The sequence below is a fragment of the Pholcus phalangioides genome, unplaced genomic scaffold (assembly GCF_987345545.1).
Source record: "Pholcus phalangioides strain wild (caught in Gottingen) unplaced genomic scaffold, Ppha-v1.0 ptg000012l_1, whole genome shotgun sequence".
NCBI classification, from domain to species: Eukaryota; Metazoa; Arthropoda; class Arachnida; order Araneae; family Pholcidae; genus Pholcus; species Pholcus phalangioides.
In genome coordinates, this window is record NW_028301605.1 from 14,140,004 (window position 1) to 14,159,301 (window position 19,298).

General features: G+C 38.7%; 1 protein-coding gene across 1 annotated transcript; it reads left to right on the forward strand.

The window, feature by feature from the left end:
* Positions 1-709: 709 nt before the first annotated feature.
* On the forward strand, positions 710-18,140 carry LOC149079630 (uncharacterized). Its single transcript, XM_089239976.1, has 3 exons — positions 710-889; positions 16,052-16,271; positions 17,328-18,140. Exons 2-3 carry the CDS (start codon positions 16,075-16,077, stop codon positions 17,953-17,955), a joined length of 825 nt encoding a protein of 274 aa, XP_089096102.1. The 5' UTR covers positions 710-889; positions 16,052-16,074; the 3' UTR covers positions 17,956-18,140.
* Positions 18,141-19,298: the final 1,158 nt, after the last annotated feature.

Sequence of the window (19,298 nt, forward strand, 5' to 3'; positions counted from 1 at the left end):
AAGTCACTCTTTGGCTCACTCACGTGCTTGCAAACTCTCTAGGTCACTCTTTTGGTCATTTGCTGACCTAGTCCCTTGCTGTCTGGGCAGAGGCGGAGCTATTGAGGGTTATACAAATATTGCTGCGCTTCTCTCATTCTATTAGTTTTCTTGGACACTCATTTGTTAAATTTGCCGGCCCCCTCTGAACTTGAACTTGTCGTCCTGGGCTATAGCCCGCAAAGCCTTCCCCTTCTTGAATGTACCACTGAGGGGGGGGGGGGGTGAGACATGAAAATGGGGGAAAACACATTCATCTCGTAACTTTTACCAATTCTTTCCGCCTTCATAAAACGTAGAAAATCAAGTGGGGGGCATTTGTCTGCTCTCAAAATTTCCTTCAAAATTACTTGTAACATTTTTATAATAGTAGTTAAAATGGGTAGCGTGCATTTCGTGGCAGAAAAGCAGCTCGTTGAACGTCAAGCGCACTGGTAGACCCTTTCCAGGTACTGAAAGTAATTACGTGAAGTTTATTGGGCGAATGCAAAACATGGTTATCCAATCACGCTCGAATATGCATGCGCTCGGTTAAAGAAATCAACTCGCGATGTTAACATTTTCCTTTATTTTCATTTTTTTTCATTTTATTTCTTTCATAACTTGCTCTCGAACGTGACTGGAATACCCGATGGGAAATACATTAATTTACTCCTATTATAAATACTCCATAGTGAAAGTCGCTTGCAATATAAACGTGGATCGAAACTAGTTTTCCAGACCGAATGATCCAGGGTGTTTGTCGATGATGTTGAATTAGTTCGGATTATTTTGCGGCTGGGGATCATTGGACTTACACGGCACTAGTCCGTATACATCAATAGGTGACTTTCAATAGAAATCTTTTGCGGTAAGTTTATTTTATGCATTATTCAAACAAAATTATTAGATACAATTCCAGACGTTGTTTCGATAAACTTCTACACGTTTACGGCCGACGACGTGGGAAATCTGGATACTTCGTGAAGTGATCGATCGATAGTTTCACGACGTATAATAAGACTTCGGACATTGGCTATAGCGAAAATTATTTTTTCTCCGTTTATGTCTTAAAAGACTATGAAAGGGGTGTCGAGCGTGGTTAGGCTTTTTGGGGTCTCTAGATAGAAATGGTGGAAAGAAAATTGATTTGAGCCTCGCTCTTAAAATGTTAGTGATAGCACATGAGAGCACTTTGAAGCTAAATTCATCATTTCAGATCAAGAGGGAAGGGGAAGCCCTTTGTAGCGAAAGAAGCTTGGAATCCTTGGACCAGACACCCTTAGGTTACGGTCAAATTTACTCTCTCTCTCTCTCTTATGTATTCTTAAGATATGTAAAATCTTATGTATATACGAGTCAGCCCATTTTATATATAGATTATATTAGAAATTCATACTGGCTGGACACGTCTAGAAAAATGAACATCCAAGGAAGAGCCTACTCTGAGACTCTTGATGCGAATTCGACGTTATGTTGATTGCCAATCCTCATAATTTTTGTTTTTCCCCACTATAAGTTCATATTAGAGAGGGCACGTTAAGAGTTTTACCTGAGAGCCCACCAAAGATCTCAGCTTAGGGATTTCAGCCTACTACTGCACTATGGGGGAAGGGCATGGGTCTCTGCGCCGTGCCCGATTGATCTCATGGTTGGGACTTAAGAGTTTGGAGCCCTCTCATCCTATTGGACGCATATTCACGAATAAAGAACTTTAATACATAATCATCATCAGAAATCCCGTGAGGGAACTCTGGCATGTGCTTTAAATAATCATGAAAATGTTTGAAATAATCATGATGCCAATCAATAAGTCATAGGGTGTTTTTCTGACTTGTCGGTTTTATTACACTATAAATTCAATATTGAGGAGGCCGCACTAAAGATCTTAGTCTGGCGGGGGGGGGGGGGGAAGGGGGTTGGCTGGCCTATGATGTTGGAGAGAGGAGGGGCATGAGGAGCACAGAGATGCTGGCGGGGAAAGGTAAATTTTTATTCCTACATATATATAAAATGCACCCTCTAAATTTGTTTTCTTCGTGATGGGTGTGGGGGGGGGGATTATTGTCTCTTATTTCACCTGCGCTGACCCGTTTCTCTGCGCATAGAGTTTCGATATTTGTGCAGAATCTCAAAATAACATGTGTGTGTGCGTCACCTTATACAATATAGGGAAATTTATTTCTACGCAACAAAAACTCTTTACGTATGTACACGGAAGCATTCACACGTACAGTCATTCCCAGACTCTAAACGCTCATATTTTGTTAACTTATTTATTAACCATGAAAAAATGACGTCATTCTTAGTTACTTTTGTCCATAACCAACAAACGAGTAAAAATAAAAGTCTATCAGCAACAAAATATGGCTTTCAGAAAACAACTATACAGTACAAGAGGTATTACCTTGTTTTATACGAAGAGTGTATAAAATAAGAATGGAACTGTTTTTTTTTGTTATACCACTTTGCGCAAGTTACCGATGTCATTTTACTGTACTTAAACGTCAACTGTTAAAGTTTTGCAGCAAAATTGTTAGTTTAAACCAGTGGTTCTCAACCTTGTTTTTGTCCATGGCCCCCTTTCAACCATTTCTCATTCCTGTGGCTCCCTCTTGCGGACACGAATAATTCTCTACCCCCTCCCTCGTTTTTCCATTAGAAGATAGTTATCCAAAAATTGTCTGAAGTATATAAATATGTTTGAATTTAATTTGATTAATTTTTAATTTATGAAAATAACGAAAGAGCAAAAATAAACGTAATCGGAATACAGTAAAAAAAAAAATAGAATAAATTATTTTCAATCAATGTAAATTCTGCGCTTGAAGACGACACAATGTCATCAAGTTACTTGTACTGGATGAAAAATTTGTATTATTTCAAATTAGTTTATTTTTGTGTAAATGTGATTATGGTTTCGTTGAGAAAATGTCAGTTGTAGCTTCCAAAATACGCATTCTTGGAGTGATAAACATCGCAAAATGTGGTAGCAAGCAGTTTTATTAATTTTATTCTCTTCATGCGGATAAAAGTAGTATATAATGAGGGAGTAGCCACACACAAATGAATCACAATTGAAAAGTTCAACCTTTCACATCGTTTTCAATAATGTATCAACGATATAGGTTCATGTTGTAGCCATACTATGAACTTAAAAAAATGAACTAAAATACGTGTGAAAATTTTTTAAATATTTGTTTGAAACATTCATTCCAGAGAAATCATGTGCGCAGTCACAGGGTCGGATCAACCATTAAGCGAAATAAGCACGTGCTTAGGGCATCAGTACAAAAGGGGCACCACCAAAAAGATATCATATGGCATTTTCTTTTTAATGCGCAGATTTTTTTTCGACATCCATCATCCGATAGAAGATCCTAAAATTGTAAGAACACTTGATTGTATAGTTGAAGATCATTATCACAAGGATGGCACGAAAGATGAGAATCTAATAATATTGGAAACGAGACTTCACACTATTGTCAAGTTTTTCTCGATTAGCTTTTCGCAATTTTCATAAAGTACACTCAGGGCTACATTAACATCATCATACGCCCACATACAAAGCGATTTTTCTGAGAGAGGCACTAAAACCTTGCTAAAAATTCCTACCTACCTACCTATTTGGATATACTCTTGAAAATCGGAACCAGATCTAATTGTCACTTGGTTGCCAGAAGTGACCAGATGGGCCCCATGCAGCAAACCAAGTTCTACAGAATAAGGACGACATGATTTTTGTGGGTCATTAGTGGATCAACTGTGTAGTTTGATCCATAGAAGTAAAACAAATGCTACCAGGTGTAAATTACAAACTTGAAAATGTATCTACGTAAAAAGAAAAAATACCCAACATATATATAACGGTGAATCGTCAGAAATAAGATACCTATTGGCAGGGCCGCAACTGGATACTTGGTTAGCCAGGGCAACTACTCATTTAAGCACCCCGCCCCCCGTAATGCTGAAGGATAGGTTGAATGGTTGAATTTGCTTCCCCTTTTGTAATGCACCTCGGGCACCGGACTCGCCTGCTCCACCCCCCCTAGTTGCGGCCCTGCCTATTGGTAATATTATGGCCATTATAAGATTCAATGGTTCCTCCTTGGAGTGTTGTTACAGTTTTTATCTCATCAACTGTTCACATCGTAGTGGTATGGTTCTAATTTTAAAAATTCTCAAAATGTGACCAGAAGTTACCCTGTACGAGTTTTGAGGATGAAAATACAGTGTACACAAAATAAAAAAATGTTAATTTTTGTACGATCCCCCCCCCCCACTCTAATTTCCAATCAGACAGTTGTTGCTCTTTCTCTTCGAGCCCAACAAACAAATCACATGTTTTTAACTGCATTATTCCCTGAGATATTTAAAGTCAAAATCAGAGACAGGTCCGGGCTCAGGAGAATTTCGCGGCCCAATGCAAAAAAAAATGTTTGCGGCTCCCTTTAAAAACATTTTATGTAGTTGTTCCCGACTTACAAACTTTTCGAGTTACGGACGTAAATCTTGAAGGGGAATTTTTTTTTCTATTACTCTCATTTTTTCACTATTTCAGGAACGCGTTGATGGTCTGGATCGTAATCAAACACGATATCCATTGAGAGGGAATGACATTTAAGTTAATTTTGCAAAATTCATAGATTATTAATAATAATTAGCGCGCGGTCCACCTGCTGACACTTCATCGTATCGTGGCTCGAACCATATTGAACAGACATAAATGTTTTCTCATACTTTTGCGCTTCATCATCTCTTTATCAAATATACGTTGCAATTCGATAGCTTTGATCATTTTTCGAATTTTTTATTGCTATTTTTGTGTAATTAATGAAAATTAATAGAAGTAAAGGAATCAATTACTGGAATTCCATGACTTCCACAAGAGTAGAGCTGACAAGCAGGACCGTCGTAATAGCATCATAGCCACCCTCCCCGAGCCAAGGGATTTTTTGGGCCCTACATGGAAAATTCTCGAAAAATGCAACTACGTCTCGTTTTTCTGAGGCACCTCTTCTCTTGAGGCTCTTCGGGCACGGCCCGGGGTGGAAGAAGCATGCGTTAAGACGGCACTGCCTAAGGTTCGCACCAGGCGTCCTCCTTTTTCAGTTTTGAATCTGGTAGCCCTATCTGAAGACCACAGAATCGGTATTTTCACTTATTTGTTCGATTATCCATATTGTCCGAATGTTTTTTGTGGAAAGAAATAATTATTTTTTCTACTTAAAATCGGTTCTTGCAAATGTACAATTTTTCTTACCAAAATTTTCGTCTCATAAAAAAATTTTATGCCAAAAAATAAGAAAGAGAACTCTCTATAGCTATGTCTACACTGGTGCGTTTTTTCTGCGTCAATGCGCTTTCCACTGGCACACCTGTCATCAAGCGTGTCGTAAATCACTCAGGCGTGACTCAAACTTGTTGAAAGGCGGCCATTTTTTAAGAGGCATTCCTTTTCCTTCTGCTCCACCAGGTTTGGATTTTCGTTCAATTTCCCTTTCCTTTTCGTGAAGATTCACTGTTGTTTTCATAAGGTTTTTCTCGATTTTTGATGTCAACAAAAAAAAAACATTGACACTTTTGAAGGCTTCAGGTCACGTAGTGATTACGTGATATTACGTGATATTATTGAAGGTAAATTTAAATTAACGGTAATTATAATTGTGAAATTATAAATTAAATGATTGTCTTGAAAATTATTTTTTGGTAGAATTTCATGTTAAAATGCTGGTCGATTTCTTTTTCATGTTTTGGTGAAGAGCTCGCGTTACGGAGGTTTGCTGTGTAATTATAAAATAATTCACGAGCTCTTCGCGGGCCACCCAGACACGGCGTTAGAACTTTAACCAGATGTGTTGGAGGGCTATTTATGATAATAAGATCTAATGGTATGATTTTTCAAAGTATATAAAATTGGTACGCCCTCCGAATATCACTTTCATCGGAGGTCCACCGTGCTGTTGAAACTCTTGACTCCACATTTTTCTAAACATTTCGTGGAAGCACACGAATAATACTTAGTCAACTGTTGGAGGATCACCCTTACCGGATGCAAGACCCCTTTACCAGTGCCTGTTTCTTGCATGGACAAACGGGGGCAAGTGCCCTTCGCCCTTGCAATTTTAGGAGGCCCACAAATTTGGGTTTTCTTTCCTTTATTTTTTTTAACCTTCCTTTCCGTAGAATATTTCCAAACGTGGAATTTAATTTGAGAGTAATTATGTAAACTTTTTACATAATTGTAATCTGTAGCAGACATATTCAACCTGCTGCTCGCGGGCACTGTGGTGCTTTCAAAGTGCTTGATGCTCGTGTCCGATTTCATGTTTGCGAGTACTTGATTAACGTCCCAATTTGAACACTTTGTACAAATCACGTTCAACGATTAAAATCATCCTGATTTCAAGCAGTCGTATGCCAAACTTGATAAGGGTGCACCCTTTTTGATGATGGGAACAAGCATTGTGCTTGAGACTGGAAAAAAGTTGCCTCAAAGAACGTTATATAAAAGGGTGGGGGGAGGGAAAAGATTAATGTTTGCACAGGGCCCGAATTTATGAGGAACAGACTGTGCCCTTCAGCACAATAATAATCTTCGCTATTTTCTCAAAAACTGTACAGTTTTATGCAGATTTTATTTTCATGAATATTATTAGAGCTGCAACCAGAAGCGTACGCAGGACCAACCTTTCGAGTAGCACGCCGAGTTTAGGGATGAGCGTACAAGAAACTCTCTTCTAGAGAAATTTTCTGTTACTGACTGTCGAAAGTACGGTATTTCAAGTTTAAAAATTGTTTGAAACAACATATTAAATAATTTTCTTTTTGATATTCGAATTGTGTGCGAAAATGTTTTAAATCTGATCATCTTGGACTATCATATTCTGCTACTTTTTATTATGAAAAATTATTTAATTTGGAAATTTCAAGTTTTTCACTTCTATTACCACGGATTTAGTGCTTTGATGTATGAATAAACACTTGAGAAAAATAATGCGCTGACTATAGTTTTGAACGAAAAAAATTATTTAAATACGTATTAGATTACGACTTGGCAAAATAGACGTATACAGTTTTCTTAATTTCTTTGACTCGACTATATTCGGGTAAAGTTGACGAACGACTTGATTTAATTTTTAATTTATTCCGAAGTTGAGAAATTTTGAGAATGATTTCGTCTATATATTCCGTCTTTTATAGAGCAATTTTCCCTCACATATTTTCACATTAAAATGTGGAAATTGCATCCACTGCGACAGTTGCATCGGCATCTGAATTGAAAGGTTTAGCCGTATAGGTGAAGACAGAAAAAAGGCACGCCACTTGAGGCATGCGATAGAGTTCAGCGGTAAAGAAAAAAAAAACGAGATTGAAAGTTGAAAGCTGTTGAAAGAAGACGCACCAGTGAGGACATACCTAATCTCTCTTTCACCATCGCATGAGTTGCCTGAAATTTCGAGATTAAATGGCAGCACCAACAGTAGCCTATATAAATCAAGCCTCCGGAGAGAGTATGACGTCAGCGGTCTCCGCCTTGCCATAAGACGACTTCATATACGTATTAAGGAGTTCTACCTTGGCAGTGCTGAGAACTGTGTCCCCCAACATCTTTCGTCGGAACATCAGTGACTAGGTGATAACAAACACGAGCCCCCCCCCCGTTATTTTCTTATGGCATAAATAGGAGTTTAAAACAATAAATGAAAAAATAATTTCAGCTTGGACGAGATAATTCCAAAATTAATGAAAGTTATAATTTCAGCATTAAAGAAAGATAATGTCAGCATTAAAGAAAGATAATGTCAGCATTAAAGAAAGATAATGTCAGCATTAAAGAACTATAATGTCAGCATTAATGGAAGAAAATATTCTAGAATTAATGTAAGAGATAATTACAGAATTGATAAAAGTGATAATTCCAAAATTAGTGAAAGAATTAATGAAAGCGATAATAATAAAATTAATGGAAGATAATTCCAGAATGAAGGAAAGAGATAATTCCAAAATTAATGAAAAATAGATAATTCCAGAATGAAGGAAAGAGATAATTCCAAAATTAATGAAAAATAGATAATTCCAGAATGAAGGAAAGAGATAATTCCAAAATTAATGAAAAATAGATAATTCCAGAATGAAGGAAAGAGATAATTCCAAAATTAATGAAAAATAGATAATTCCAAAATTAATGAAAGTTATAATTCCAAAATAAATGAAAGTTATAATGTCAGCATTAAAAAAAGATAATGTCAGCATTAAAAAAAGATAATGTCAGCATTAAAAAAATATAATGTCAGCATTAATGGAAGAAAATATTCTAGAATTAATGTAAGAGATAATTACAGCATTGATAAAAGTGATAATTACAGCATTGATGAAAGTGATAATTACAGCATTGATAAAAGTGATAATTACAAAATTCGTGAAAGTTATAATTCCAAAATTAATGAAAGTTATAATTTCAGCATTAAAGAAAGATAATGTCAGCATTAAAAAAAGATAATGTCAGCATTAAAAAAAGATAATGTCAGCATTAAAAAAAGATAATGTCAGCATTAAAAAAATATAATGTCAGCATTAATGGAAGAAAATATTCTAGAATTAATGTAAGAGATAATTACAGCATTGATAAAAGTGATAATTACAGCATTGATGAAAGTGATAATTACAGCATTGATAAAAGTGATAATTACAAAATTCGTGAAAGTTATAATTCCAAAATTAATGAAAGTTATAATTTCAGCATTAAAGAAAGATAATGTCAGCATTAAAAAAAGATAATGTCAGCATTAAAAAAAGATAATGTCAGCATTAAAAAAATATAATGTCAGCATTAAAAAAATATAATGTCAGCATTAATGGAAGAAAATATTCTAGAATTAATGTAAGAGATAATTACAGCATTGATAAAAGTGATAATTACAGCATTGATGAAAGTGATAATTACAGCATTGATAAAAGTGATAATTACAAAATTCGTGAAAGTTATAATTCCAAAATTAATGAAAGTTATAATTTCAGCATTAAAGAAAGATAATGTCAGCATTAAAAAAAGATAATGTCAGCATTAAAAAAAGATAATGTCAGCATTAAAGAAAGATAATGTCAGCATTAATGGAAGAAAATATTCTAGAATTAATGTAAGAGATAATTACAGCATTGATAAAAGTGATAATTACAAAATTAGTGAAAGAATTAATGAAAGCGATAATAATAAAATTAATGGAAGATAATTCCAGAATGAAGAAAAGAGATAATTCCAGAATGAAGAAAAGAGATAATTCCAGAATGAAGAAAAGAGATAATTCCAGAATGAAGAAAAGAGATAATTCCAAAATTAATGAAAAAGAGATAATTCCAAAATTAATGAAAGTTATATTTTCAGCATTAAAGAAAGATAATGTCAGCATTAAAAAAAGATAATGTCAGCATTAATGGAAGAAAGTATTCCAGAATTAATGTAAGAGATAATTACAGCATTGATAAAAGTGATAATTCCAAAATTAGTGAAAGAATTAATGAAAGCGATAATGATAAAATTAATGGAAGATAATTCCAGAATGAAGGAAAGAGATAATTCCAAAATTAATGAAAAAGAGATAATTCCAGAATGAAGGAAAGAGATAATTCCAAAATTAATGAAAAAGAGATAATTCCAAAATTAATTAAAAAGAGATAATTCCGAAATTAATGAAAAGAGATAATTCCAAAATTAATGAAAAAGAGATAATTCTAAAATTAAAGAAAAATAGATAATTCCAAAATTAATGAAAAAGAGATAATTCCAAAATTAATGAAAGTTATAATTTCAGCATTAAAGAAAGATAATGTCAGCATTAAAGAAAGATAATGTCAGCATTAATGGAAGAAAATATTCTAGAATTAATGTAAGAGATAATTACAGCATTGATAAAAGTGATAATTCTAAAATTAGTGAAAGAATTAATGAAAGCGATAATAATAAAATTAATGAAAGCTAATTCCAGAATGAAGAAAAGAGATAATTCAAAAATTAATGAAAAAGAGACAATTCAAAAATTAATGAAAAAGAGATAATTCCAAAATTAATGAAAAAGAGATAATTCCAAAATTAATGAAAGAGACAATTCCAGAATTCATGAGATATAATTTCAGAATCAATGAAAGAAATAATTTCAGCAATAATGAAGGAAACAAATCCAGAATTGATGAAAGCAATTATTTCAGAAGTAATGAAAGAAATAATAATTAATAAAGGAAATAAAATTCCAGAATTAATGAAAGAATATTAAGAAAATAATGAAGGAAAATTCAAGAAATAATGAAAGAAATGATTCCGGTATTAATGAAATAAATAACTTATTCTTTTTTCACCTTTAAATGAGTTCTCTCTATCCTTTTTTTAAATCTTTAAAACCCAATATTTAGAGACCGAACTGTACATTTCTTTGGAAAAATTGCCAGGCGGGAAGTTTGTTTTCACCGAGTCCCGTAATTTCCTTGCATTTGATGTCGCTGCAGTCGCGGATGGCTTGATGCTCCCTCCAGTAATAAGTCCGACCAGTAATGTCGTCTGCTTCTCTCCAGGTTACTTGTTTTGGACTTCTCCTTGTGTCCTTAAAAAATTACTGAACTGGCAGTTCGAACTTCCAGTTCTGTTTGTGAGCTTAGCTTGTAGGGAACCGACTTCTTCTCTGTCGTCTGCTCATTAAGAGGCTCTTTGTTTTGGACGTCTCCTTATGCTCAAATAAAATAACCGAACTGTCAGTTTGAATTTCCAGTTCAGTTCACGAGCTTTGTTTATAAGGAACTGAGCCGAATAGAGAATATAGTTTTTTTCACTTTGAACTTCATCATCACCACATGAGTCACTTTTAAATTTGACATTAGATGGCAGCACATTACTATAAAGTGCAGTGTGGAAAAATTCACTTTTTACGATCTTACCTGTCGTCTGCTTGTGTGGAGGTCCTATGTTTTAGATGTCTCCGTGGGTCTTGAAAAAATTACTGAACTGGAATTTCGATCTTTCAGGTCAGTTTATAAGTTTTGTTTATAAGGAGCGTAGCTGAATGAAGAATTTCATTTTTTATACCTGAGCTTTTCGCCATCACCACATAAGGCACTTCTGATTTCGAGAGTAGGTAGCAGCACCAACAATATTTTTAAAAATGAATTTCTTAAAGTACTCTAGAGTATTAAATTAATTTTAATTCCCTTTTAAAATTGTTATTGCCATTGTGAATTCGCTGCAAATGCTATAAGGCAAAAAAAAAATCCCGCTTTTGGCGGACGGCGTAACAGTTCAAGTCACCCTGTATATACGGGGTTTGAAATTGCGTAACGCAGTGACAAAACTGTTCATGTGAATATAATAATGATTGATTATCAGGATTTCAAGCCCATCGGAAAATATAAATAAGGGGCCATTTAAGTATTACGTAAGCAAATTTTCAGCCATTTTTGACCCCCCCCCCCCGTCAGCAAAAGGCAGCAAAACACTGACCCCCCCCCCTTCCCCCGTCAGCAAAATTTCGTCAGCAGCTTAGAATATTTCATATCTTCAAAAAGAGGTGGTTGATGACGTAAGCAACATTCAAACCACCCCCCTTATCATCAAAAGTCAGCAAATCCGAAACCCCCTTCTCTCCCCTCGATGCTGACGTAATACTTTAATGACCCCTAATCAGATTTTCAAATAAGAAAATTATCAATTTGTTGACTTCAATTTTTCGATACGGTGAAAACCTGATATTTCGTTGGATGACAAGCTTCCTTCAAGTGGCTTTTTGGTTCGTAATATGGCCGCTCTCTCGCAGGAGAACGAAGCAACGTGCGAGTTGGCTCGAACACAACACAATATTTCACATAACAGTCCTTACTATATTTGATGTACAGGGCGCATAGGTAACGGGGCATATGGCATTTTACTCGCGAACCATTGGTTCTCTAGAGGCATACTTCCAGTTGGAAAAAGTACCCGAATAATGTGTAGTACTCAGATATTTGATTCATGTTGCCTGGGGTTACATAGCTATTAAAATAAAAATGTTAACTTTTTATGCATAACTCAATTGCCCCAAAACCCAATTGGAAAGTTGTTTCCCGGTCTCCAACAAAAAACATTCGTCGTTTCTAAGTGCAATATTCACTGAGATATTCGAAGAAAGTTGGGGAAAAAAAATCATTAAATGCGAGGAAACCATTTTTCCCGCATTTAATGCTGTTTTTTTTCCCCCATTTTTCGAATTCGCATATCTCGGTGAATATTGCCCTTAGAAACGTGAAATTATTTTAGTTGTCATCGGAAAAGACAGAGCAACAACTTCTTAATTGGGTTCTTTGGCACACGGGGATGGTATAAAAAGTTGTTTTTTTAATTTTATAACTAGACAACCCCTTACAACATGAATGGCATATCTGAGTTGGACACGTGATTTGGATACTTTTTCTAGCTGGGTATGTCTTTAAGACTAACGGCTCGCAAGTAGTGCCATACGCCCTAACCGTTACCCGGGATCCGGAACTTTCGCCCCGACATTTCGTCCTTGGAACGTTTCGTCCCCGTTACATTTGGTCCCCCGGAAATTTCGCCCCGGTACATTTTGCCCCTGGTGCGTTTGGCCCCCGAAAAATTCACACCTGACATTTCACCTGCCCTGAACGTATGAGTGACCGCATGAGTGATTGACTGTATGAGTGATCGAGTGACCGTATGAGTGATTGACTGTATGAGTGACCGTGTGAATGATCGAGTGACCGTATGAGTGACCAAGTCAGTGTGAAATGAACTGTAGGAGTGCGTTAGTGACCTTACAAATGACTGAGCGAGTGGCAGAATGACTCACCACGTGAGTGACCGTATCAGCTAGTGTGCAATTGACTTTATGAGTGAATGACCGTATGAGTGACCACGTGACTGACCGAATGGCCGTATGAGTGAGCAAATGAATGACCGTATGAGCGACCAAGTGATTAACTGTGTGAGTGATCAAGTGAGTGATAGTGGGATTGACCGTGTCAGTGACAAAGGGAGGAATTGAGCGATGGAACGTTTGAGTGAATAAGTTACTGACCGAATGAGTGACCAAATGAGTGGCTAATTAAATACTGGTGTAAGTTTCCTAGTGAATGATTGAGCCTATGAGTGACCGAGTGGCTGACGGAATGAAAGACAGAGTGAATGCTTGAATAAATTTGCGAGTGACTGAGTGATTGAGCATATGAGTGATCAAGGGAGAAACTGAGTGATTAACCGTATGAGTGACCGAGTGACTGACCACATGAGTGACCGAGTGGTTAACTGCATGAGTGACAAAGTGAGTGACTGTATATGTGACCAGGTGAGTGACGGTACGAGTGTTCAAGTGAGTGACCAAGGGAGTTACTGAGTGATGGAACGCATAAGTGAATGTGTGACCAAGTGAGTGACTGCACGAGTGACCGAAAGATTGATAAAGTGAATGACTGCATGAGTGACCGAAAGATTGATAAAGTGAATGACCGTATGATTGACCCAGTGAGCGACTGAGTGATTGACAAAGTGAGCGATTGAGTGATTGACAGAGTGAGCGATTGAGTGATTGGCAAAGTGCGAGGGTGGAGTGTCTGCAAAGATGATCCTGCTCATCCCCTCCCTCTTTATAGGTGGTTACGTAGCACTGAGTGACTAAGTGACTCACACTTTAATGGATTCTAAGAATTTGGAATTTTCAGTTTAAGCATTAAATATTTTTCCCAAATTTACGACTCACACCGGTGTGGTCACTCACACTATCATTCATATATTCACTCATACGGTCACGCATACGGTCAAGGTAGGCAAAATGACAGGGGGTCAATTTCCGATTCACTTGATTACTCGCTGAGTAACTCATATGATCACTCACTGGATCACTCATATGGTCAGGGCAGGTGAAATGTCCGGGGATAAATTTTCAATTCACTCGATCACTCATGTATTCATTCACTTGGTCACTCATGCGATCAGGGGAAGCAAAATGTCACGAGTAAATGTCCAACTCACTTGATCACTCATGTGGTCACTCACTTGGTCACTTGTACCATCATTCATATGTTCACTCATACAGTCACGCGTACGATAAGGGCTGGCGAAATATCAGAGATAAATTTCCGATTCACTTGATTACTTACTGAGTCACTCATATGGTCACTCACTGAGTCACTCATATGGTCACTCACTGGGTCACTGATATGGTCACTCACTGAGTCACTCATATGGTCACTCACTGGGTCACTGATATGGTCAGTGCAGGCGAAAGGTCAGGGCGAAATTCCCGGTGTGAAATGTCCGGGGCGAAATTTCCGGGGGCTAAATGTACCGGGGTGAGATGTCAGGGGCGAAATTTCCGGGGGCCAAATGTACTGGGGACGAAATGTCGGAGGCGAAATATCGGGGGCAAAGGTTCCGTGAACCACAATTCAAGGCTGTGGTGTCGCAGGAAGTTTTTCTCTGATAGGGGGTTGTGAATAAATGGAATAACTTGCCTCCGGAGGTCGTGAATTCTAACGCAATTGATGCGTTTAAAAAGAAGTACGACAGACATATTGGAATAAATCAAGCAGCTACTCATACTTAGATAAGGCAACCGTACCGTAATCATTTTTTTATGGGTAGTGTATTATAAATGGTCCATATCAAACAGGGGGGGGGGGAGGGCGGTATGGCATTTAACTGGCGAACGGTTGATCCTACAGCAGGCATCTTCAACTCGTTGCTCGCGAGCACCACGGTGCTCCCTGAAGTAACAAGAGTGCTCGATACTCGTGTTCGATTTCGTGCTCGCGAGCACTTGATCAATATTCCAATTAGATACATTAGGGGTCATTCAAGTATTACGTAAGCAGATTGTTAGCCATTTTTGTCAGCAAAACACTCCTCTCCCCCCCCCCCCCCCCGCCAGCAAAATATCGTCAGCAGCTGAGAATATTTCATATCTTCAGAAAGGGGTGGTTGATGACGTAAGCAACCTTCAAATCCCCCCTCCCCCCTTGTCGTCAAAAGTCAGCAAATCCGAAACCCCCTCCCCCCCCTCGATGCTGATGTAATACTTGAATGACCCCCCCCCTACTGACGTCACAAGCAGACTGCGAAGGCCTTCTATCTCTAGGACGTGCTGATAATACTATACTCTTCGGTAGTTTCTCTTTTCACTCTCATCTACTTGTTTTCTTTCCCCCCCCCCCCTCTTACGTATACATGTATATAATACGTAATATAATACGTAGGGTGACCATACGTCCCGTATTTCCCGGGACAGTCCCGGTATTTTCTGTTTTTTTGGTCGTCCCGACTTTTTGGCAAAAGTGTCCCGGTTTTTCCCGTATTTTACACGAAGCCTACATGAATATTTACTCTTTATTGAAGTCAAAGATTGACATTATTTTTCAACTCATAAATTATTTTATGATAATTACAACTATAAATAAGAATATTAATCTCCCACATTCGTCTTGGTGAACGTTTTTCTTCGTGGAATTCATTTTAATCCACTTCAATTTGCAGTAATGGTTCATTTCCCACCATTTTGATTTTTCTGCAATTTCAACAATATTTGGCAACTTTGTTTGATTTTGGCGTCATTTTTGGCGATAATTGGCGGTGTCCCGTATTTCCCCGTATTTGGAATCTTAATGTCCCGTATTTCTCTCGAGGAAATATGGTCAGCCTAATAATACGTACAACCTATTTAACCGCGGAAAATATAAATTTTTTCCTCCTAATCACGGAGATAAAAAGAACTACTTTTTCTTTATAGGGTTGCAACAAAGTTTTGCGGTGATGAGGAGAAAGGAAAGAAAACAGATAGACTTGTTTGGATTCATTCCACTGACGTTAGGACGCAATATTACGTCCTTGATCGAAAAGTCGTTAATAGTTTTTTTTTTTAATGTTTTTTTTTTTTCAAATCATGCTAGGGATATTGTGGACCACCCTGTACAGTACTTATAAAAGTCATTCCCGACGATATATTGCGTTATCCAAAGTTTAATTTATTAATAAAATAATTTTAGAGTAAATTTCTCCTTACAGTTTTAGCCGCGCCAAGCCCGGTAATGATCCAGTACGTTTCTATAGCCTTGGCTGCTGCCGTCTTGTGGCATGATGCTGCAGTTCCGAGCTATTCGGCACCGATCCCGCTGCGAACCGTGGATATGACGCATGTCTTTGACGAGACTACTCTGCACTGGCCCACGAACAACGCTTTCAAACTGAAAATGCAGTACAATGGAACAGTAAATAATACTTTCTGGTGGGTGGAAATTTTTAGTTTTTACTTTGTACGACGCTGTAAAATTCACCGGCAAACAATTCGCCGATAGGAAAATTCACCGTCGAACGGTTCAAGGACGGAAAAATCACCACTGAGGAAATTCACCGACAACAGTTCGGTCGCCATTGCGTGAGTGGCCGAGTGTTAGAGCAAGTGAATGAATGTATGAGCGAGTGACCTAAAAAGTGATACAGTGATTAGTTTTATGAGTTATCTTATGAGTGATCGAGTAACTTTATGAGTGATCAACCACATGAGTTGAGTGACCGAGTGGGTGGGCGAGCATATGAATAACGGAATGAATGAGTGACAGCATGGATAACCGAGTGAGTGAGTAACCGTATGGAAGACCGTATGAATTACCAAGTGAGTGGGTGAGTGAGTGATTGAGTGATAGTATTCACACATGAACAAGTGAATTGGTAAGTGATAGATTGAGCGCATGAGGGACAAAGTGAGTGGGTGAATGACAGTGATTGAGTAACCGCGAGGGAGGGTAAGTAATCGAGCGAGTGACTGATTGAGTAACCATGAGAGGGTATGTAATGGAGTGAGTAACACTGAGTGAGTAACCACGTGACCTAGTAGGTTAGTGACTCACTCACCTGCTCATTCGGTGAATCATTTGCTTAGGGGCCATTCAAGTATTACGTAAGCAGATTTTTAGCCCTTTTTGACCCCCCTTGTCAGCAAATCCGAAACCCCCCCCCTCGATGCTGACATAATACTTTAATGACCCCTTACCTACTAATTCACTAACTCACACGCTCTTTCATTCACATGCACACTCACTCGCTCACCAACTCCCTGATTCACTTGATCATCCATCCATTCACTCACTTTGTTACTTTATCGATGAATTGTTTGTCGGTGAATTTTCCTAGCGGTGAATTGTTGGTGAAGAATTTTCCGCACACGTTGTAAAGGTGGTGCCTTGTAATTATATCATCCAACATCGTCTTGCCTTGAGAAATATTTCTTTACATTCCCGTGTGTTATTTTTGTCTCACCATTATTTTGTCTCATTTTTGTCAGGTTGCAGGCAGAAGACATGTCTTCAAGTATCCACGTGGGTACCCACCTGGATTCGCCTCGCCATTTCTCTCAGAGCGGATGGACGACGGATCAGATACCACTCGAAAAGCTGGTAGCGCCAGCAGCAGTCGTCGACATCACCGAAAAAGCCGAAGAGGACCCTGACTATGCTGTGACGATCGAGGATCTGACAAAATGGGAACAAGAAACCGGACAGACCCTGAACGAGGTGATACTGCTCCTCCGTTCCGGCTGGGAACATCGCTGGAACAATCGCACCGCATTCACCGGCACCTCCATACCAAACGACGACACGACCCTTCACTTCCCTGGCTTGTCGGCAGAGGCCGCGCAGTGGCTCGCCGACAGCAGGAACATCTTCGGCATCGGGACCGAAACCCTATCGCTCGACGTCGGCACTTCGAGAACGGCTGCGGCTCACCGCATCCTCCTGGGTAAGAACATATTCGGGATCGAAAACGTTGACAAGGTTTCCGAACTGCCGCTTTACGGTGCTATGCTGTATGTGATGCCGCAGAAGATAGGCGGCGCGAGTGGTGCTCCTGCGAGGGTGATGGCTACTTTCCCAGAGATTATTTTCCGGAGAGGAACCAGAGCGAAAACATAATGATACTAATAATATCATCGGTGTTTCCGTCTTTTACTTCGGCCTAGAAGTGGTTATTACCACAGTTCTCTTTCATCGCTGGTCCTTGCGGGGATGTTTTCCGTATACGCGGAACCTTTAACCCAATTCATGTAGTCGCTACGTAGTTTTAGATTCAATAAATGAAATGCTGTCTTTTTACTGTTTATTGGTTTCCAATTGTTTTAGTCATCAGCAGGACAACGAATAAAGGCTGTAGTAGGGGGTGGGGGGGAGGACATCAGGGGTCTGGTCCCCCCGAAATGTGAGAAAATGACTGAAAAAAGGGAAAAAGATGGCGAAATCTATTCTATTTCTTTGGCCCCCTTCTCCCCCCCCCCCCCGAACCAAAGTTCTGGCTGCGGGCCTGCAACGAATTACTTTTTCCTTTTCCACCGGTCTGTGAAATTGTTCATCTATATTTCGTCGGTCCGCAGATGTAAAAAGGTTGAAGGACACTAATTTATGTAAACATATTTCCTCTTTACATTATGCCGAGGTGAACTCAGAGAGAGAAGTCACCTGATCTCCACCGGGACTCGAACCCAGTGCACACCACTACTACACCAAACACCAACTCTGACCATATTGCTACATTGCAATTTACTGTCATTAATGAGACGGGTTGGAAATGAAGGTGCAGCGGTTTAGTATAAAGTGGTCACCTCAAAGTCGTTAAAAAAAATATCTTATCTATATCCTCCGGATTTGAACCAGGGACCGTGACAGCAACCTTCACGGTGGTAGACGAGCATCTTACCACCACGCCGCCACTCGGACGCCAAAAAAAAACCCCAGTGCATACCGGGCAAGCATGCAAGAGGGCTTGGGTATGAGACCCGGTGGATACCAGATGACTTTTCTTTCCAAGTTCACCTTGGCATAATATCCAGAGAATATGTTTCCTTGACATCTTTGACCGAGAGAGAGAAAAGCCGCCTGTCTATCTCTAAGGCCCATTATCCCACTGCGTCGCGGCAGACGCGGCAGCACTCGAGGGGGAATCGAAAAGATATAGATTTATACTATACGCGCACAAATACGCCGCCAATACGGAAGGGACGAGTTTTCTGCCGCGAAAATTTACATTTTGGCGCATGGAAGAGGGCGAGAAGGGAGGGGTCAGGTACAGATACCAATGTTTTGAAGGGGGGAAAAAAGGCGGCAAAAAAAAGCGATGGGTGTTCGCCACGAAATTAGTTATCTCGCGGCAAATCGATCAGCGGCGAGAAACTTTGGTGGGATCTCAGCCTAATTCAGCTCACGAATAACCCGAAAAACATATCCTGGTCGAAATATGGTCAGGGGTCAGCAATCCAAAAACT

What these genes read in the sequence shown, in the direction of transcription:
- LOC149079630 (XM_089239976.1), top strand. Translation starts at nt 16,075, where the DNA reads ATGATCCAGTACGTTTCTATAGCCTTGGCTGCTGCCGTCTTGTGGCAT. An exon ending in ACAGTAAATAATACTTTCTG is followed by an intron (nt 16,272 to 17,327) that starts GTGGGTGGAAAT and finishes CATTTTTGTCAG; the next exon opens with GTTGCAGGCAGAAGACATGT.